At 40.0% G+C, this 23,252-nt stretch overlaps 1 protein-coding gene across 1 annotated transcript in view; it reads right to left on the bottom strand.

The window, feature by feature from the left end:
* Positions 1-22,950, bottom strand: part of PPM1D (protein phosphatase, Mg2+/Mn2+ dependent 1D) — a 52,905-nt gene extending 29,955 nt beyond the window's left edge. Inside the window, exons 1-2 of the mRNA XM_068530509.1 lie at positions 22,273-22,950; positions 6,857-7,085 (exon numbers count right to left, since the gene is read on the bottom strand). Coding sequence (XP_068386610.1) covers positions 6,857-7,085; positions 22,273-22,744 — 701 coding nt within the window. The 5' untranslated portion in view covers positions 22,745-22,950. The remainder of the gene's footprint in view (positions 1-6,856; positions 7,086-22,272) is intronic.
* Between the last annotated feature and the right edge of the window lie 302 nt (positions 22,951-23,252).

Below are 23,252 nucleotides of genomic sequence, written 5' to 3' on the forward strand. Positions count from 1 at the left end.
GATGCTGCTTTTATTGCACTTCCTGCTGTTGTCCTGCATCACTAATGGCATACACAAAGGATCAGCCTGATATGCAAAGGGCTGACTGAGCAGCAACAGAAGGCCAGAAAAACAGAGCACTGGCCAGTTGCCTAGAGTGAGGATAGAGGGAAAGGAGGAAATAACTTACAATAAAACAGTTCAGGGACTTCCCTGGTGGCACAGTGATAAAGAATCCGCCTGCCAATGCAGGGGACATGGGTTCAAGCCCTGGTCCAGGAAGATCCCACATGCCGCGGAGCAACTAGGCCCGTGTGCCAAGCTACTGAGCTCTGTGCTCTAGAGCCCGCGAGCCACAACTACTGAAGCCTGAGCGCCCAGAGCCCGTGCTCCGCAACAAGAGAAGCCACCGCAATGAGAAGTCCGTGCGCAGCAATGAAGAGTAGCCCGCGCTTGCCACAGCTAGAAAAAGCCTGCACGCAGCAACGAAGACCCAACACAGCCAACAATAAATAAATAAATAAAAATTTATTTTAAATAAATAAATAAATAAATAAAACAGTTCAATTTGTGCAAAAAGACACCTGCTCTCAAATGCAAACAGCATCTGTCCAATTATCCAGATGCTATTTTAAGTAACAGGACAAAAAAATAAACTCTAAAAAAAGTTATTAAAATAAAAATAACTTTAATATTCATAGCGAAAAATAAAGAACAGTCAAGAAAAATATTTTTTTAAAGACTAATGAGAGGAATCAGGCCTACCAATATTAAAAATTAAAATAAAGCCTCAATTTAAAATAAGTATGGGCTTCCCCGGTGGCGCAGTGGTTAAGAATCCGCCTGCCAATGCAGTGGACACGGGTTTGAGCCTGGTCGGGGAAGATCCCACATGCCACGGAGCAACTAAGCCCATGCGCCACAACTACTGAGCCTGCACTCTAGAGTCCGTGAGCCACAACCACTGAGCCCGCAATGAAGCCCGCGTGCCTAGAGCCCAGGCTCCGCAACAAGAGAAGCCACCACAATGAGAATCCCGCACACCGCAATGAAGAGTAGCCCCCGCTCGCAGCAACCAGAGAAAGCCCGCACACAGCAATGAAGACCCAACTCAGCCAAAAATAAATAAATAAATAAATAAATAAATTTATAAAAATAAAAATAAATAAATAAAATAAGTATGGCACTGGTACACGAATATACAGTATTAAAAAAAGAAAGCCCAGAAAAAGACCCAAATATATATAATTGCAAAGCTCATTTTGCATAACTACCAGTAGTGGTCTCAGATACATACTGACCTTCACACTCATAGGATCAAATAAACTATAGCATGAAACCAGGCTCATTTAACTTTGTAGCATACAGGACAGGAAACACAGTATGCCAGCACTGCAGCTTCAGTGGTGCTGTCTTCAGCAGTGATCCTTACAGAAATCCAGGAGCCAATTTCTAGGCACCACAAGTGAGCTTCGTATGCCATAAGAATCAGTATCTTAACAGCCCATGACTTCCTCGTCCCTGCACAAGTCAAACTGCATGTACAAAGGGCAGCTAAGGTCTCTGCTTCCCAAGAGAAATTTGTGGTCCATTCAAAATCTTTCCTATCCAGATGCAGTTCCATTCAAGGGTCATTCTACAATAAGCAATGTTGCCTTATAACAGAGATGACATTCCATATTTATCTTAACCAGAGAAAGAGTGCTAGAAGAGGATAAACTCAAGGTTATCTTCCCATTGAAGAAGGGTTTTATGCCTGGTAAGCCTTCTAATCAGTAAGGAATGGTTGTTCAAGTGGCTACCAATGGCCAATGAGAAAAAAATATTAACTCATATCCCTATTACTCAGCTTTAATTTTAAAATTCCAGAGCTATAAGATTAAAATGTAAATGATGGGACTTCCCTGGTGGCGCAGTGGTTAAGAATCCACCTACCAATGCAGGGGACATGGGTTCGATCCCGGGTCCGGGAAGATCCCACGTGCCACGGAGCAACTAAGTCCGTGCACCACAACTACTGAGCCTGAGCTCTAGAGCTCACGTGCCACAACTACTGAGCCCACGTACCACAACTACTGAAGCCCCCGTGCCTAGAGCCCACGATCCACAACAAGAGAAGCCAGCAATGAGAAGCCCATGCAACGCAACGAAGAGTAGCCCTCGACTGCTGCAACTGGAGAAAGCCCACGGGCGGCAACAAAGACCCAACACAGACCAAAAAATAATAATAATTAATTAATTAAAGAAAAATTTAAAAAAGGGACTGTTTAAAATGTAAATGATGAAACCACACAAGTACTAGAAAAGTGGTTCTCAAAATATGGTTCAGGGACCCCGAGAGTCCCCCAGACCATTTCAGGGGATATGCAAGGTCAAAATTATTTTCTTTTTCTTAATTTTATTTACTTATTTATTTATTTTTGGCGGTGCTGGGTCTTCGCTGCTGTGCTCGAGCAGGGGCTACTCTTCGTTGCGGTGTGTGGGTTTCTCACTGCGGTGGCTTCTCTTGCTGCAGAGCCAGGGCTCTAGGCACGAGGGCTTCAGTAGTTGTGGCACACAGGCTCTAGAGCGCAGGCCCAGTAGTTGTGGCGCACGGGCTTAGTAGCTCCGCGGCATGTGGGATCTTCCCGGACCAGGGCTCGAACCCGTGTCCCCTGCATTGGCAGGAGGATTCTTAACCACTGCGCCACCAGGGAAGCCCTCAAAATTTTTTCATAATAATACTACGACCACGTGTATACAGTGGACTTTTTGAGCAGCTACAGGATTTGCTATATTGTATAATAAAATGTGTCAATATTTGGATGATCTGCATAACTCAGCTAACCAATACTTTACAAATGACCAATACCTAGGTTTCAAAATCATGCACTGGGGCTATATACTATATGATTCCAACTATATGACACTCTGGAAAAGGCAAAACTATGGAGACAATAAAAAGACCAGTGGTTGCCAGGTGTAAGAAGGGAGGAAGGGATAAATAGGCAGAGCACAGAAGATTTTTAGGACGGTGAAACTATTCTGTATGAAACTATAATGGTAAATACATGTCATTACACATTTGTTAAACCCTAGAATGCACAACACCAAAAGTAACCCTAATGTAAACTATGGACTTTGAGTGATAATGATGTGTCAATGTAGGGTCATCAATTGTAACAAATGTACCATTCTGGGGAAGGATGCTGATAGTGGAAGAGACTATGCGTGTAGAAGGAGGCAGGGAGTATACAGGAACTCTCTATACTTTCTGCTCAATTTTGCTATGAATCTAAAACTGCTTTAAACAATAAAAATCTACTAATTAAAAAAACATGCATGGATAAAGATATTATTTAACCAGTGGCTCTTAACTGATACACCTATGGCTCTCAGTGAAAGAGTATGAAAAAAGTCATTGATATGATTTCAGATACCACACTATTATTAACCTTTAAGAAACTCCCTCTTCGTGAATTTTAGAATAGTATCAAAGAAGAATACCCCCAAAACATGGAAAAGCTTTTAAAATAGTCTCCCTTTTCCATCTATAAATCTGTGTAAAACCAGACTTTGCTTCAGATACTACAACCAAAATACCTTATCACAACAGATTGAATGCAGAAGCAAATACAAGAATCTAGCAGTCAACTATTAAGCCAGACAATGAAGAGACTTTTTAAAAATGTAAAACAACGCCAATCCTCTCAAATGTTTGTTTTGGGGAAACAGCTATTTTTTCACAAAAAATTTTCTTTATATTAACACATAATAAGCCTAACATTGTTATTTTTCAATAAATTAACAAATATTTGAAAATGTCTCCATTTTAATTCCTAATATGGTAGAATCAATACATGTAACCCATATAAACAAAAAGCTCTTTGAGGGCCTCAATTTTTAAGAGTGTAAAGGGTTCCTAAGACCAAAGTATTCATAACTGCTGTACAAGAAGAAAATATAGAAGACTTTTTAATAACCTCAGAGTGAAGGAACTGTATGTATGGTGCAAAACCCAAAAGTCATAATGGTAGAGATTGATCAATTTAACTACATTAAAATAAACTCCCACATGGAAAAAAGATTCCAGGAGCAGAATCAAAACACAAACTGTGAAAACAACATCTGAAACTCATCACTTATATTAGTCTAATTTCTCTAATGTCTAAGTGGCTCCTACACATTAATACAAAAAAGGCTAACTACTCTCCCCCAAAAAGAACAAAGAATATAAACAAAAAAACACAGAAAAGTATAAATGGCTCTTAAATAAAAAGATATTCAACCTTTCTCAAGATGCAAATGCGAATGAAAACATCACCAAGATGCCTTTTTTTTAACCTACAACTGGATATGATCAAAAAGTTCTATAAGTCTGTTGTCAGGGTCATCCACATATCCTGATGATATAAGTATAAATTTGTACAATCTCCATGGAGACAAAGATTAGCAATGTAATTTTATATCCTGCTTATTGTGACCAATAAGCATTCTCCTATATTATTAAAAATTCCTGGTAGGGGAAAGGGGGAATTGGAGGAATGTGGTCAAAAGGTACAAATTTCCAGTTACAAAATAAATAAGTACTATGGATGTAATGTACAACATGATGACTATAGTTAATACTGCTACATTATACACAGGAAAGTTTTTAAGACAATAAATCCTAAGTGTTCTCATCACAAGGAGAAATTTTTTTTTCCTTTATTCTCTCTTTTCTATTTATTGTATCTATATGAGAAGATGGATGTTAGCTGAACCTATTGTGGTAATCATTTCACAGTATAAGTAAACCAAACCATCATGTAGCATGTCTTAAATTTATACAGTGATATATGTCAATTATTTCTCAGTGAAACAGGGCAAAAAATCGTATATTAAAGAAAAATTCCCCATATGTATGGGAGTTCATTACGCTATTCCACCTTTACTTTTTTTTTTTTTTTTTTGACTACGCCACGCGGCTTGCAGGATCTTAGTTCCCCGACCAGGGATTGAACCCGGGCCCTCAGCAGTGAAAGTGCAGAGTCCTAACCACTGGACTGCCAGGGAATTCCCCTACCTTTACTTTTATGTTTGAAATTTTTCATAACACCATGATTTTAAAAAATTTACATATAAACATTATTTAATGTTCATATCATATCCAATGTTATGAATATATATTAAACGTACTTAACCATTTTCCAGCTGTTGGGCCTTCAAGTTATTTTCAGCTAAATTAACAGTAAATAAACACAGCTGCAATCAATAGCTCCATTCAGATATTTTGGTCCACATTTCATATTTCTTCTTTAGAGTAGATTCCTGAAATTACTGAGTCTATATACATTTAAAGTTAGTGGTATGTGTTATATTTTGTATAGGTCATACCAATATATAATCTTATCAACAGGATACCCATTACAACAAAAATATTGCTAACCCAACAGCAAAAAACAGAATTTCATTTCAATAATGTTAAACATTTTTTCGAATGTTTATACTATTCTTTTGAGAATCTGTTTTTGTTCAAACTTCCTCTCCATTATCCACCTATCTGAAGGCAGCAAAGTTTTAGTGTTTTTCTTACTTATCTTTTGAACTCTTGGTAGCTTAAGGATGTTAATTCTTTCCTTCAGTTTATTATTTCTCTGAAAAAGACCATTTTGATTTAGTAAAAGCAAGAAAGAGGAGGGACTTCCCTGGTGATCCAGTGGTAAAGAATCCGCCTTCCAATGCAGGGGACGTAGGTTCAATCCCCGGTCAGGGAACTAAGATCCCACACGCTGCGGGGCAACTAAGCCCGCGCGCCACAACTACTGAGCTCACGCATCTCAACGAGCGAGCCCAAGTGCCACAAACTAAAGAGCCCACCGCTCTGGAGCCCGTGCCATAACTAGAGAGAAGCCTGTATGCTGTAATGAAAGATCCTGCATGCCGCAACTAAGACCCGATGCAGCCGAAAAGAAAAAAACAAACAAACAAACAAAACCCTGGGGCTTCTTAAAAAAAAGAAAAAAGCAAGAAAGAGGAGGCAAGTAATAATATCATGGTAAGACTTGAGTTAGAATGATTATTTAGAAAACACTGGATTCTGTTTAACTTGCCTTAATCCTTGATTTTTAAAAATTAGTATTAGAATAATTTTTAAATTTTCTTATGTTACTCATTCCTCTGAGTTTTAGAATAATCTTACATTTTAGTTTGTAGCATAAAAATATTACGCTGAAGTCAAATTCAGTTCATAGTTTACAAACTATCTCGATACATATTGAGACAATAAGTTGAAACAGGGGTTTGCAGCATATATGACTTAGAAATCAAAGGGAAAAACTGAAGGCTAATTCTAACAGAATTCTATTCCCAAAGACAGATTCAAATTGTTCTACTCTGGGGGACTTCCCTGGTGGTCCAGTGGGTAGGGCTTGAAGCTCCCAGTGCAAGGGGCCCGGGTTTGATCCCTGGTCGGGGAACTAGATCCTGCATGCATGCCGCAACAAAGACCACCTAAGACCCAGCATAGCCTAAAGAAATAAATATCAAATTGTCCTACTCTGGAACTCTAAGGGCTGCTCTGTCCAGATTCTGAAGGGCATGCTGATCAGTATTTATGTAAAAGGTTTTATATAAATCCTTGTATGTTTTGTTACTTGAGTAACAAAATATTATTATTTATAATATTATTATTATTTAATAATAATATTAAAATATTATTTCCCTTTGGAGCCATTATCAGAAATAAAACAATCAATTCAAAATAATAAGATAAATATGAACATACATGAGTACTTCATCAGGCAAACTAAAAATCTGTAACTTCATTAAAAGGGAGAAGTAGGTAAATCTGGTTAAGTAAAGCAGAAAAGGACTAAATAGAACCAAGAGAAGAAAGACAAAATAGGACAATAATTACCTCCCACCAAGTCCTTCAATTCGTTCTCTTTCCTTGGGAAGTTCTGGCTTATGGTCCTGTGTCACCTCCACAGCTCTGATAAAATCATCCTTTGGGTCATCCTGAATTCCAAGAACCACCCCTGAGTCACCCACATGAGCTACATACATCTTCAGGCCCCGTATGATGACCACACTGGCAGTTGTCCCTGACGTGCTGGGAAGACCTGTCATAGTCTTTGGCCATTCTGCTGTAATAAAAAATAAAACATTTTACTCTTTCAGGCGTATACATTAATCCTGTGGCAGAATAAAAATGCCAACATATGCTGAATTAGCCTGTTAAAATTTGAATTAGCATAGGAAAATATTTAAGAAAAATATTTTGAAAGGTATTAAAGAAGGACTTGTATTAATCCCTTCATTCACATATTAATAAATTAATTTTATAAATAATGCAATTATATTATGACCATCAAGCCGATCCTAGGAGAAAAACGTTACAGCATAGATTTACTAATTCCACATAAGTCTTAGTCTTAATTACATTTAGTGGCAAGGATATGTTAAAAGTTTTGATACCATACTGCTAGCAGCTTATCATCTGTTTATTAATTTCACTTCAAGAAGATTTTCAGAAAAAGCTACTGGATTTGTTTTTGAAACAACTGTTGAATATTCATAACCTAATAAATAACATTTATTGAGCGCTTACTGGATACCACTTTCTGTGCTAAGAGCTTTACATGTATTGTATTATCTCATATAATATTAATAAACCTAAGTGATACGTAAGATTAGTTTCATTATTTTCATTTCACAGATGAGGAAACCAAAACTTTGAATGATTACAAAATTTGATTTACAAAATAACTCAAGTATTTTAAGTGGCAAAGATCCTATATACCTAATTCCAAAACCTATACTGACTGATTATATTCACTATCATTTAAAATTCTGAAATATTCTGTAATATTAAACTACAAGTTACAGTTCAAGACAGCAAACTAAGTCCAAACACTGACATATTCTCCCCATCAAAATCCTACTGAAAGAACAGAATATAAATATTAGAAAAAGTCCAGAGCAGTCATGAAACACAGAGAAGGGTCATAAGAAAATCTGAGGAATTCCTGGAATTTTAAACAAATGGAATTATACTGAGGGAAAAATCAGAATGCAAAATTTGTAATCCAACATAAGGAAAAAGCACAGTCAGTAGAGGAGGCAGTACATCAGAATTCCCCATTAACAGAGTTCCAGAAAAGTTCAAACTCAGAGGCAGTGGCAAAGGCTGAAGTCAGGAATGGATGGTAGAAGCTTGGCAGATTCATTTAAAACTGCAGGAGCTAGGTCAGTGCCTAAACTCCCTGCATGGTAAAAGGTGAAACATTTAAGTTCCTAAGATGCCAGTAACTATAATACCTCTCTTTTAAGAAAAGTGGTGCATCGGCTGATAGGGACAACAGGGTCTCAAAGGGGATGTGGGAGAAGAAATAAGTGCCCCCCCCCAAATGGACGGGTGCCACACAACTTTTATAGCCACAAGCCTTCTCTAATATATTTGGGCTAACTAGTTCTTTTCTTTTCCAATATTATATATGCTGAAAAGCCATCTCTTGAGCACTACAGTGCATCTCCCCATCCCATCCCATCCCACAGATGGAACCCACCCTCCAGAGTGACCTGTCACTCACAACAGAGGGCTGCTTGCAGTATACGAAATAATGACCTTCACAAATGCTAAGGGAAACCAGAACAGCTACCAATATTGATGAAGCTAGAAATTCACATACACAGGCATATACACATGTAAAACTATCAGCAACAGTACCAGACACATAGTTAGTGCTCAATAAACATTAGTTTTTGTTGTTATCACCATTATGTATTTAAGAAAAGCAACCAGCCTGAGAGGCACCAAGTGGAGTCACCAAAAAAAAAAAAAAAAAAGGCCCTAAAGAAAACATTTGCGGATAGATTACTGGTATTGATAAAGTTCAATAAGGTTACTGGATATAAATAGTTATATAAAATATGAATTCTATTTTTGTAAAACAGCAACAAAAAATTACAAAATGTAACTTAAAAAAAAAAAGATCCCATTCACAATAACAGCGAAAGGTGTGCTGTATCTGCCAACAATGCTAACAAATCTCTAATAAGACCTGTTTGGAAAAGTTGTAAAAGCCAGTGAACAAATACAACAGTGAGCACAGAGACAGATCCATGCATATTCAGACACCTAATATATGAACAGTGGAGAAAGGACAGACATTCAATAAATGGAACTGGGATAAAATTAAACAAACAAACAAACAAACAACTTTGTGTCCCTGATGCCAAACACACACACACACACACACACACACACACACACACACATCAATTCCAGGTACATTAAAGACCTATCATGAAAAGCAAAGCTAAAATGCTTAGAAAATGCACAAGAAAGTACATTTATGATCTCAAGGTGGGGAAGGATTTCCTAAAGACAAAGAATGGACTAGCCATATAAGAAAATGATTGTGAAGTTGTACTACCATCAAAATGAAGAATTTCTGTTCTTCAGAAGATATGATTACTAGAGTGAAAAGACAACTCACAGAATGGAAGAGGATATATTTGTAATATATACACACCAAAGGAATGGTATCCAGAATATATAAAATGCTAAAACAAATCAAATCAAGAAGACTACTCAATAGAAAAACAGATAAAGGACCTGAACAGGCTTTTACAAATGAGGAAATCCAAAAAGCCAAAAAGCATGCAGAGGTGTTTGGCTTCTTTAATCATCATGGAAATACAAATTAAAAGCCATAATGAGGACTTCCCTGGTGGCACAGTGGTTAAGAATCCGCCTGTCAATGCAGGGGACACGGGTTCGAGCCCTGGTCTGGGAAGATCCCACATGCCGCAGAGCAACTAAACCCGTGTGCCACAACTACTGAGCCTGCGCTCGAAAGCCCGTGAGCCACAACTACTGAAGCCCACGCCTAAAGCCCATGCTCTGCAACAAGGGAAGCCACCTCAATGAGAAGCCTGCGCACCACAACGAAGAGTAGCCCCCACTCTCCACAACTAGAGAAAAGCCCGTGCTCAGCAATGAAGACCCAACACAGCCATAAATAAATAAATAAATAACTCAATAAATAAATTAATTAATTAAAAAATAAAAGCCATAATGAGATACCACAACATAATTATCAGATTGCTGCATAAATTAAAGTTTGACAAGAGTAAGTTAAGAATGTGGAGTAACATGTTCTATCATCAACTACTGGTAGGAGTATAAACTGGTACAACTACTTTAGAAAACATCTAGGCATTATATGGTAAAGGTGAAGATACGTATACTCTTGACTACTCACTACCCACTGGTATACAGCATAAATTCATGACACACAATACGTATGAATGTTCATAGCAGCACTGTTCATATGGGCTAAAAACGGGCAACAGCTCAAATGTCCTTCAACGTAACAACAGACTATATACTACATACAATGGGTGAGAATCTCACAAGAAGGATGAGATAAAAGAATACATTCAGCACGATTTTCTTCGGAAAAAAAAAAACACTATCATATTTACAGACAAGAGGTAAAACTATTAAGAAAAATAAGTGAATCACTACAGACCTATAATCACAAAGTCAAGATCGTGGTTGCCTCTTGGGGGAAGACAGAAATATGAGATCAGAAAGGGCATACAGGGGCTTCTGGTGTACAGGCAATGTTCTCTTTTGTAACTGGATGGTGTTCATTTTATGATTATTTATTAAAGTGTACATTTATGTTTTATGGCCTTTTATGTATGCATGCTATGTTATATTTCACACCTTTTTTAAGTTAAAAGAAAAACAAGCAGCAGGAAGAAGGCATCAATTTTGCAAACAGATCACAGCAGACAGCTCCCTAGCCCATGCAGTTTTGCAGTCTGGTTACAGACGTCATTTCCAGAAGCCCAGCGTAGAGTATGGTGTATGTTTCTTTAGCCCATTCAATTATTTTATGGGTTAACTATAGCTCTTGCTAAAACATTTTCTTTTTTCCTTTTTTAAAAAAAAGAAAACTAGAAAACATTGTCTTCTGCAGCTAAGAACCTGAAAAAAAAAATCTATTATCATAATAAATGCGAACGAAGTGAACTCCCAGAAACAAGGGTTCTTAACCACATTCAGAAAACAAAATTTACCTACAGCATACAAGTAATTTAGCTGTTTGCAAAAAGCACCTAAAACGAGATGAAAAAGGAGAAAAAAAGCTAAAAATAAAAAGGATATTCAAAGCAATGTTAATATTTAAATCACATTTTTTGTCAAAAGCACTAACATACGAAAGATATTCCACAATGATCTAAAAATACTGAATAATCCATGCTTTCCCTATTCATTTGAAATGTCACCTTTTATCATATGTTACATTTTGCCTCAGATCTATTTCTGGACTCATCCTACTAATCTATTTATGGTGCTTTTTAATAATAGGGAGTTTAAGTATCCACCAATTATTCTTCTTTTTCAATATTCTCAAGTATTTTTCCATATGAACTTCAGAAGCAACTTGCAAAATTAAAAAACAAACCCTGTGGAGGTTCTGATTGAAACTACAATAAATTTATATATTAAGGAAGCTACCTCTTTAATTTGTCTTCCTTAGTTAGCCTTTCTTGTTTTCTACTTTACATTTTAATCTTTTAATTTAAAAAAAATGACTTAAAACTAGGAGCATATTAAAAAGACAGTATCAGATAGTATATGAACTCCGACTTAAGTATCCTTTAGAAAATGTGCATTAAGTCATTAAAACAAAGACTAAGGACTTCCTTGGTGGCGCAGTGGTTAAGGATCTGCCTGCCAATGCACGGGACACAGGTTCGTGCCCTGGTCCAGGAAGATCCCACATGCCTCGGAGCAACTAAGCCCATGCGCCACAACTACTGAGCCTGCACTCTAGGGCCCACGAACCACAACTACTGAAGCCTGCCTAGATCCCGTGCTCCACAACAAGAGAAGCCACGGCAATGAGAAGCCTGCGCACCACAACAAAGAGTAGCCCCCTCTTGCCACACTAGAAAAATCCTGTGTGCAGCAATGAAGACCCAATGCAGCCAAAAATAAATAAATAAAATAAATTGAAAAAAACCATTGTTATAAAAAAAGTGATTTGGTTATAATTATATATATGTGTATATATATATATATACATACATATATATATATATATATATATTTTTTTTTTTTTGGCCACGCCATGTGGCATGTGGCATCTTAGTTCCCCCACCAGGGATTGAACCGGTGCCCCCTGCAGTGGAAGCGCAGTCCTCTTTTTCCCTTAATTTATTATTATTATTATTATTTATTATTATTATTTTTTTGGCTGCGTTGGGTCTTCGTTGCTGTGTGCAGGCTTTCTCTAGTTGCGGCGAGCGAGGGGCTACTCTAAGTTGTGGTGCGCAGCCTCCTCATTGCGGTGGCTTCTCTTGTTGCGGAGCACAGGCTCTAGGTGCACGGGCTTCAGTAGTTGTGGTACATGGGCTCATGAGTTGTGGCTCGCGGGCTCTAGAGCGCAGGCTCAGTAGTTGTGGCACATGGGCTTAGTTGCTCCGTGGCATGTGAGATCTTCCCGGACCAGGGCTTGAACCTGTGTCTCCAGCATTGGCAGGCAGATTTTTTTTTTAAATATTTATTATTTATTTATTTATTTATTTATTTATTGCTTGCTTGCTTGCTTGCTTGCTTGCCTGCATTGGGTCTTCGTTGCTCTGCGTGGGCTTTCTTTAGTAGCAGCGAGCCGGGGCTTCTCATTGCGGGGGCTTCTCTTGTTGCAGAGCACAGGCTCTAGGTGCACAGGCTTCAGTAGTTATGGCATGTGGGCTTCAGTAGTTGTGGCTCGCGGGCTCTAGAGTGCAGGCTCAGTAGTTGTGACGCACCGGCTTAGTTGCTCCACGGCATGTGGGATCTTCCCAGACCAGGTCTCAAACCCGTGTCCCCTGCATTGGCAGGCGGATTCTTAACCACTGCGCCACCAGGGAAGCCCGGAAGCATGGAGCCTTAACCACTGGACCACCAGGGAAGTCCCTATATGTTCTTTTTTATTATTATTATTTTCCATTATAGGTTATTACAAGATATTGAATATATTCCCTGTGCTATACAGTAAATCCTTATTGTTTGTCTATTTTATATATGGTACACTAAAATCTTTTAAACACATTTTACTGACTCTTCTGTCTAGGCAAGAAATACTAAGGGAAGAGGCTGCAATGAAAATGGGTTCCCTGATCTCTGTGGATGGGAGAACCCTGAGGTGACAGAGATCAGATAGGAGCAGTTAATTACCCAAAGAAAATCTGGTACGGTTACCTTGCTGACAACAGGGCAGAAGAAAAATTGGATCTGCAGAATGGTCTTTCACAAAAAAACAGGGAACAAAACAAAAAACAAAAAGAAAATCTTCCAAGTTTAGTTAAAGAATTGTTAACCTTCTTCAAAGTGATATGTGGCCATTTTCACATGTAGCTATACACCAAGGAAAAAGAAATAACCACAACATTGAGTAACTACTGAACGATGGCTCTAAGATAATAATTCTGGGGCTACAGAACACAGCCACAGTCCACTGATAAGAGCTAAGGCTCATGGAGGTCAGGTACTAAATAGGACTTTCAATACAGTCCACCTCAGAACCAATGGAATCCCAAACCTATGCCACAGCTAGTTTGGTCCCCAAATAACCTCAGCAACTAATAGCTTCCCGTCATAGCTCTTCATTGATTGCTCAAAAGCCTATTAGGGTAGAAAAGGCCAAGTGCAAGACCACCAATGATACTCTCTTCCAAAATAGAAAATTAAAAGCGTTATCACATCTCTCAAAGAATAACAAAGATTGGTGTCACCATTAAAACATGAGCTGAGGTGGTGATGCGATATATTCCATTCTATAATTTGACCACTGCAAAAGTCTGATAGCTCTTGGAAAATGACATGGAATTATAATCAAATGGTGATTCCAAATGCTGCTGCAAGTTTCTGACTTATTCTCTGTACTGAAACAAATAAATATAGCCTGGTATGCATCCAGCAGCAGGGCTCTGATGAAACTGCTACCTAGATTCCTGGAGGTATCCAAGGTTTCTGATCTGAGACCTGCTTCTTCAGGTTTACTTTTTTTTTTTCCCCCAAGAATAATCCAAAGAATTTTTTTCTTGAACCAATAGAAAGCAAACTGCCAACAAAATATACCATCACTCCCAAATACTATTATAGTATCTAATTCCTATAATACACCATCAAAATCAGGAAATTAACATTGATACCATACAACCATCTAATCCATATATCTCATGGAAATTTCATCAACTATCCTAACAATATGCTTTATAGTAAAAGGATAAAATTCAGGATCCCTTGTTATATTTACTTATTATGTATCTTTATTCTCTTCCAATCTGGAACAATTCCTCAGTGTTTCCTTGATGCTTTTTAGGAGTACTTGGCCAGTCATTTCAAGAATGTCTCACAGTTTGGGTTTGTTTCATGTTTCCTCATGTTTGTAATCAGATTACACATTTTTGGCAGGAGTATCACAGAAGTATTAAATATGATCTTCTCCCTGCAGGCAGTATACAATTTCAATTTGTCCCGTTAAAAGTGATGATACTCTTGATCACTCAATTAAGGTGCTGTCTACCAGGTTTCCCCCTATAATCCTTTTCCTTTTGTAATTAAAAAGTGTTCATAGGGAGATTATCTGAGACGACATAAATATCCTTGGAGTGGGTTGAGTGGTGCCCCCCCGCAACTTCAATAAAAGATATGCTCACCCAGAACCTGTGAATGTGACCTTATTTGGGAAAAGGATCTTTGCAGATGTAATTAGGTTAAAGATCTTAAGAAGAGATCACCCTGGATTACAGTGGGCCCTAAGTCCAAAGACAAGTGTCCTTAAAAGAGAAGAGAAGAGGAGAAGACACAGAGGAGGCAATATAAAGACAGTGAAGACTGGGTGATGCATCTACAAGCCAAGAAATGACAAGGATTGCTGCCAGCCACCAGAAGCTAGGGGAGAGCATGGAACAGATTCTCCCTCAGAACCTCCAAAAAGGAATCAACCCTGCTCACACCTGGATTTCAGACTTCTGGCCTCCAGAACCATGAGAGAATAAATTTCTGTGGTTTTAAGCCACCCAATTTGTGCTAATTTGTTACAGCACCTCTAGGAAAGTAATATAGCAATTCTGTTCCTCAAAGTTTTACCTACTAGTTGTAGCATTTATTGATGTTTCTTGGCTGAATCAATTATTATGATGGTTACCAAATGAGATTTTCGGGTTCTATCATTCCTTTTACATTTAAAAAAAAATATGGGGCTTCCCTGGTGGCGCAGTGGTTGAGAATCTGCCTGCCAATGCAGGGGACACGGGTTCGAGCCCTGGTCTGGGAAGATCCCACATGCCACGGAGCAACTGGGCCCATGAGCCACAATTGCTGAGCCTGCGCGTCTGGAGCCTGTGCTCCACAACAAGAGAGGCCGCGATAGTGAGAGGCCCACGCACCGCGATGAAGAGTGGCCCCCACTTGCCGCAACTAGAGAAAGCCCTCACACAGAAACGAAGACCCAACACAGCCATAAATAAACCATAAATAAATAAATAAATAAATAAATAAATAAATAAATAAATAAATAAATAAAATTTAAAAATATATATATGTATTTGTTTATTTGGCTGCACTGGGTCTTATTTGTGGCATGCAGGATCTTTTAGTTGCAGCATGCATGTGGGATCTAGTTCTCTGACCAGGGATCGAACCCAGGCCCCCATGCATTGGGAGCGTGGAGTCTCAACCACTGTACCACCAGGGAAGTCCCCATTCCTTCTACATTTATTAGTGGACTTCTGTAAAGAAAAGCTTTACATCAGCTTATTTGTAATAGCCAAAAGCTGTAGACAATCCAAATGCCCATAAACAGGTGAATGGAGGGCTTCCCTGGTGGCGTAGTGGTTAAGAATCCGCCTGTCAATGCAGGGGACACGGGTTCAAGCCCTGGTCCAGGAAGATCCCACATGCCGCGGAGCGCTAAGCCCGTGCACCACAGCTACTGAGCCTGTGCTCTAGAGCCTGCGAGCCACAAATACTGAGCCCGTGTGCCACAACTACTGAAGCCCGTGCACCTAGAGCCCGTGCTCCACAACAAGAGAAGCCACCACGTTAGAAGCCTGCTCACCGCAACTAGAGTAAGCCCACGTGCAGCAACAAAGACCCAACGCAGCCTAAATATATATATATAAAATAGGTGAATGGATAAACAAATTGTGGTATATCTAGACAACAGCATACTACTCGGTAATAAAAAAAGGAATGAACTATAGATATATGCAACAACATGTAGCAGAGATTTGCTAATACTGATTGAAAGTAATGACTGATTAACAAAAATGGAAAAAACTGGTACTTGATAAATATGGCAAACTCATTCAGACCATGTGATGTGTGAGAGGGTGAAGGTCCTTGATGGTAAAAACTGAGAAATATCAAACTAAAATAAAGATACAGGTTTAAAATTCTATGATTTAATAAAGGTTTTCTTCCAGTTTAGTTCTATCTGGCTTTCCCTGTCTTTCCCTTTACCCCTTCCACCCCTCTTCTGCATTTGTCCGTCTCTGTCTCTGTCTTTAAACTTAAGATAATGAAAACTATGTGCCAAAACCAGAACCAACAATTTAGGTTAGGACCAGCTTCTTCATAATTCATTCATTTGGCCATATTCTTTTAAGTAAATGCTCTGATTTTCATTTGAACAAATTAAAAAAACAAAACGTCCCATATTACATCTTCCTTTACAAATACTGTGGCAAATTTCCTGTAATCACATCAGAGATCACACTACATTTATTTCAAGAGTATGTCATTATCTTTCTAATGGCTCTCTTGATAACATAAGTCAATGAACTATGGCTCAAAGGAATAAAAGCTGCATGTTGTTCACTATCTTCTCTGAACTATCAAAAGAAAAGGATATTAAGAACATTATTTCAAACGAATAAACCTAAAGAAGCACACACAAACTTTGAAACATTATTTCTTAGAAGGCAAGCATAACACAAGAACAGTAAATCCAGACATAGGAAAATACATAAATCAGGCACATACTGTAACTTAAGATCAAGAAGTAATAAAAATATGAAAAAAATTACTTTTAAAAAAGGATATTTTGGGAATTCCCTGGCAGTCCAGTTGGTTAGGACTCCCCGCTTCCACTGCCAGGGGTCCAGGTTCTATCCCTGGTCAGGGAACTAAGATCCCACAAGCCGCATGGCATGGCCAAAAAAAAAAAACAAAACGATATATTCACATACTCTCTCACTCCATGCTATATTTATCAAATCCCCCAGCCTCAAGATAAAAATAAGTCATATAAAAATTTTTGGATAAATTATGTTTTCCTTTTTTATTTGGCAAGAGTACACAAGCACTAGAACAATGCTAGAGAGGTCAAGCCCAATAAGGGCTTAGGGGACTTCCCTGGTGGTCCAGTGGTTAAGGCTCTGTGCTCCCAATGCAGGGGGCGTGGGTTCTATACCTGGTCGGGGAAATCCCGCATGCCACGCGGGCCAAAAAAAAGGCTTAGGAAGACAAAGAAGGTATTCTTTAAAAATATAAGAAAGCCCTTCACACCCATTAATATGGCTATTATTTTTTAAGAAAAGAAAAATATCAAGTGTTGGCAAGAATGTGGAGAAATCAGGACCCTTGTAGCACTGCTTGTGGCAATGTAAAACAGTGAACCTGCTGTGAAGACAGTTTGGTGATTCCTCAGAAAGTTAAATACAGAATTACCAAATGTCCAAGCCATTCCAATTCCAGGTTTAGACCCAAAAGAAATGAAAAGAGAGAATCAAACAGATACTTGTATACCTATGTTCACAGTAGCATTATTCATAACAGCCAAAAGGTGGAAACAACCCAAATGTCTATCAATAGACGAATGGATAAACATAATGTGGTGTATATATACAGTGGAATATTATTCAGCCTTAAAAAGGAAGAAAATTCTGATACATGGTACAATGTGGACGAACCTTAAAGACATTAAGCTAAATGAAATAAGACACAAAAAGGACAAATACTGTATGATTCCGCTTACATGAGGTACCTAGAATAGGTGAATTAATAGCAATGGAAAGTAAAATAGAGGTTTACTAGGGACTGGGGAAGAGGATAATGGAGAATTACTGTTGAATGGGTACAGAATTTCCATTTGGGTAACGGACAAGTTCTGAAAATGGACAGTGGTGACTATTGCAAAATATTGAGAATGTACTTGATGCCACTAAACTGTACACATAAAATTGGCTAAAATGGTAAATCTGTGTATTTTACAATTTTTAAAGGGGGAAGTTTTTTTAATTAAAGAAAAAGTAAGAAAGCCAATTTAACCATTACACCCACAGAAATTCAACTAAACTAGCAGCTACTTTGGGCAAGGAATGCACGGTTAGCCCTAAGAGATTAACTATAAGATATGTAAGGCGGTATCTTTGCCCCCAAAGACGTCAAGATTTAGCTGAGAGGCAGATAAAACACAGCAGTTACCGCACAACGGTATGAGTGATCTTTACAGGGATTCCACAAGGCCAAAACTATTTTCTTAATAAATCTGAGTTTACTTGCCCTTTGCACTGTGTTGATACCTGCACTGATGGTTCAAAAGCAGTGGTTAGGGGATTTCCCTGGTGGTCCAGTGGTAAAGAATCCGCCTTGCAATGCAGGGGACATGGGTTTGATCCCTGGTCAGGCAGCTAAGATCCCACACGCCACGGGACAACTACTAAGCCCTCGTGCCACAACTACTGAGCTCGCGCGCCTCAACTAGAGCCCGCGTGCCACAAACTAAAGAGCCCACGCGCCCTCGAGCCTGCTCGCCACAATTAGAGAAGAGAAAACCCGCCGCCACAACTAGAGAGAAGCCAGCGCACCACAACAAAGAGCCCGCACGCCACAACGAAAGATCCCGCGAGCTGCAACTAATATCCAACGCAGCCAAAAATAAATAAAATAAATTTAAAAATAAATCTTAAAAAAAAAAAAAAAAAAGCAGTGCTTAGTAAAACTGCTGGTGCCTTAGCAGGAGTCAAGACAGTGGTACCAAAGTGAACTAGTAATCACTGCACTCACCATAGCCACTCACAACTTAAAAAAAAAAAAGGCAAACCAGTTTAACTTAAGAATGTCCTTGATGATGCAATAAAAATTAATTTTATTAAACTTCCACCCATGAATACACGTCTTTTTAACATTCTGTAAGACAAGAAGAGAAGCTGCATAATAGACTTCTGTTGCATACTATGGCTGTATAGAGGAAAAGCACTTGTGATTGTGTGAGTTATGAAATGAAGTAGCCACAATTTTAACAGACCATCATTTTTACTTGAAAGACTGATAAAATGGGTTAATAAGACTTGGGCAGGGAGTTCCTGATGGCCTAGTGGTTAGGATTCTGGCCTTTCACTGCCGTGTCCCTTGGTTGGGAAACTGAGATCCTGCAAGCAACATGGCGCGGCCAAAAAAAAAAAAAAAGAAGAAGACGGCGACTTGGCCATTTAGCGTACATTTTCTTCAAAATGAACAAAGTGAGTTTTTCATTTCAAGAGAAACAACTGACAGTATTTGTTGCCAGTGATAAATTTCTAACTGCTGCTTAAAACCTCTTATTTTATTTATTTATTTATTTATTTATTTATTTAGGCCGTACCATGTGGCATATGGGATCTTAGTACCCCCACCAGGGATCAAACTCACACCCCCTGCATTGGAAGCGCAGAGTCTTAACCACTGGACTGCCAGGGAAATCCCAAAACCTCGTATTTTAGAATATGTATGTCCACTACAATGAACTTGATAACTTCCCAATCTTAAGACTTTTCTGAAGAGATCAGTGATATTAACAAATGTGGATACTTTAGTATTGTATAATGAAATGCATCAATACTTGGAAGAGCCGCATAATTCAGTGAACCATTATTTTCCAAAAGACTAATGCACCATGTCACAAAATCACACGTGGGTAAAAAATTGATTCAAAGTGCAAGACAGACCAATGGCTCTTAATGTAAAAATAGAAAAGTTCATTGATGAGGTTTCAGATTCTATTTTGACTAGTCTTAAGAAACTACCACTTTGGTATAGAATATCCACAACTATCTGAAAAGACAAACTATTCCTCCCTTTTCCTACGATATATGTGTGTGAGACTGCCTTTCCTTTACATACTTCACCAGAAAACATAGCATAACAGACTGAATGCAGAGGCAGAGATGAGAATATTTCTTATTTCAATATTTTTTATTTGGGGGAAAAATTGATTTTTCACTTAAAAATGTCAACATACAATAAGTTTATTTTTAATAGATTAATAAATATTTTTAAAATTTCTGTTTTAACTTCTCAAACAGTAAATATGATAGATGTAGCCCACATCAACAAAAGCTGTTTAGGACCCTAAATCATTTTTGAGTACAAAGGGTTCTGAGAGCAAAAAGTTTGAGAACCACTACAATAACCAATTGAGAACTACAAAAGTGGAAACTCGACACAGGGAGTTTCCTGTGTCAAGACTTCCATATGCTCAGCATACTTTTTTTTTTTTTTTTAATTCAAGTTTTGATGATGGAGTACAATGTTAACTGTGGAACAAAGCAAACTTTAACATTTGGTGTATAAATCTTGGTTCAAAAAGTACATATATGTCAAAAAACATACACATTCACATTTAACAGCATGGTTTCTGCTTTATTAAAAAATATGTTCAAGTAACAGGGTTTATACTTTATCCTTTTAGTGAAAACATATGGCAAATTCACGTTGCCCCAAGTGTGCTGCAAAATAAACAGGACTCTAAATCGTTCTTTGTGTCTAATCCTCCTCTATCTTGTCTTGCTGTCCACTCCTACTTGCCCTGCAAGCAATGAAATGACAAATTTCTGGAATATACTGCTGGTGCTTTCAGCTGTGCTCTGCCTACACAGAAACAAAACAAACCCATAATAGGGACCTCTGGGATTGGATGGAAAACGCCTCCCACCGGCGGACTGGTTGTTCTATGAGTCAATCAAATGATTCCTGGCAAAAAGCCAGGCAAATAGAAAAGAGACTTTGAAAGAAGCTACTCTACAACTCTATGACAATACCTTTTTAAAATGTTCTGTATTTGACCAACCTTTACACTCTTCTCTATGTCTCTGTCCCTCTGCTGAAAATAAAGCAACACTATTCTACCATAAACCACAGGACTTTTTAAAATGACAGAAGTAGTATTACCTTTTCTCTTAAAAAAAGATTCAGACCATTCATTCACAGCAATGGGTAAGCAATTATAACTCTGTATGATAACATATGTTGGGTACAGGAACACAGACTGCTTTAGAGAACACTTAAAGCTTAGATGAAACTACAACTACACCAAATTTTTAGAAATGAAGGTCTCTCCTTTTGGCACATCAGTAATTCCTTATCTCTTGCTACTTTGACGGGCAGCTAAAATTTGCAAGTACTTTTAACTAGGAACTGTGGAGAACGATCTGACAGCAATTAGCTGAGGCAACTACCAAAGGGTGGGGGTGGGGGTGGGGGGGGAAGTGCATTCTTAAAAAGCCCTAGGTGAATTTAACACATCGCCTTAACCCGGCCGGTTTAAGCAGTAGGAACGCATTCCGCGCTTTTGTTTTTCATAAGCCGGACAAGCATAAAGATCTTAGAAACATTTCATGACCACCACAGCGAATTCCTTCCAAGACTTTAAGTCGCTAGATGATAACTTTTTAGCCTTTCTGAATTATCCAACAGTTTACTCCAACTACCAGCCACCCAGGATCAATTCTGGAAGACTGACACCACCAGTAGGAGGCAACCGACAGGGGCAAGTCCTTCAACAGCAAAATTATGACAGATCGGAAGGAAACACTCTAATTTTTGCCGTCTTGTCTACAGCCATACCACCCTGAACGCACCCGATCTCGTCTAATTTTTGCCACCTCCCGCTTCCTTCGCCTGTCCCAGATAGCAACGTGTCTTCAGTGCATCTTTTGGCCAAAATCTGGCGCCAGGTTTCAAACACGTTTCCGCTGGCGGCCACCAAAGTGAAGTCGCGAAGGGAGAGGACTGCTCCCCATTGATCCTTGGCGGGGGCGGGGGGGGGGTGTTGGAAATAAAGCGATGAGCGTTTGAAGGGAGACAACAATCCTATCCTTCCCAAAGCCACTTTGTTTGCCCGCACCTCCACCCTGGAAAGAGCGCTGAGACCCAGAAAAGTCTTCCCTCCCATCGATGGACACTGAGAGCGCTCTCCGTGCCGGGGGACCGCGGGACTGGCGCTAAAAAGGCCCCAAACTGCCTGAAAAAGAGGCGGGCGCCAAACAAGCTGGGGAACTTACCCAATTTCTTCCACATGGCGAGATGACAAGCGAGGAAGCCTTTGCGGATGGCAGCGCACACCTTCGCCGGCTCGGAAGAGGTGAAGCCCTTCTGCTTCTTGATGAAACCCCACAAATGCTCCCGGGCAAACTGTGCCGCCTCCCGCCCGCCGTGCCCGTCGCACACGGCGAAAAAGGCCACCGAGGAACGGCGGCGGCAGCAGCAGCCGGGAGCCGGCGAGGCCCCGGCGTCCGGCGGCGCGTCGCGAGCCTCTCGGGCTGCCACCGCCGGGCCTTTCCCCGAGATTTCGCCGCCAGGAAGAGCCAGCGGTGACCGCTGCGGAGGCAACGGCTGAGAGAGAGACCGCCGCGGCGAGGGCTCTTCTTCAGCCGTGGGCTCGGGCTCCACCACGATCTGAGTAACGTCCTCCATGTACTTCCTCCCGCCCTGGTCTGAGAAGACGCTCACTCCCAGAGAGTACAGCCCCGCCATGGCCGGCTGGCCGAGATCCCGCCGGTCCCACGCAGCCCGCCGAATCCGGCGGCGGGATACACACTCGGCGCTCGCCGGCCAACTATTGTTTATCTTCGACTACGCCGAGAAGGGGGAGGGAGCGGTCCCGGAGTCGGGGGTGGGGGGGGCGCACGATGTCGAGACTTGTCCGCCAGAGCTTGGCAGAAGCGCCAGGGGGAAATGAGCCGACCAGCTGCGCCTGCGTAATACGCCTCCGCCGGCTGCCCGCGCCCACCACACAAATCAGACGTTCTCGCCGGCTGACGTCACTCGGCTCTCTGGGCCCGACCAATCCGGAGTCGAGTTGTAGCGAACCCGCCCTCCGCCCTCAACCCTCGCTCCTCCCCGCAACGGCCGCCCTCCCTCCTCCCACCGTGGGCGCTGGGCTCCCAGGCGACCTGGCTGGTTTTCGCTTTGCAGTGGGCGTTTTCGCCCTCCCGCCTTTCGGCGGGTGCTAAACGCTTATCTACCAATTTGATGTCACCTT

Source organism: Eschrichtius robustus, chromosome 20 (assembly GCF_028021215.1).
Source record: "Eschrichtius robustus isolate mEscRob2 chromosome 20, mEscRob2.pri, whole genome shotgun sequence".
NCBI lineage: Eukaryota > Metazoa > Chordata > Mammalia > Artiodactyla > Eschrichtiidae > Eschrichtius > Eschrichtius robustus.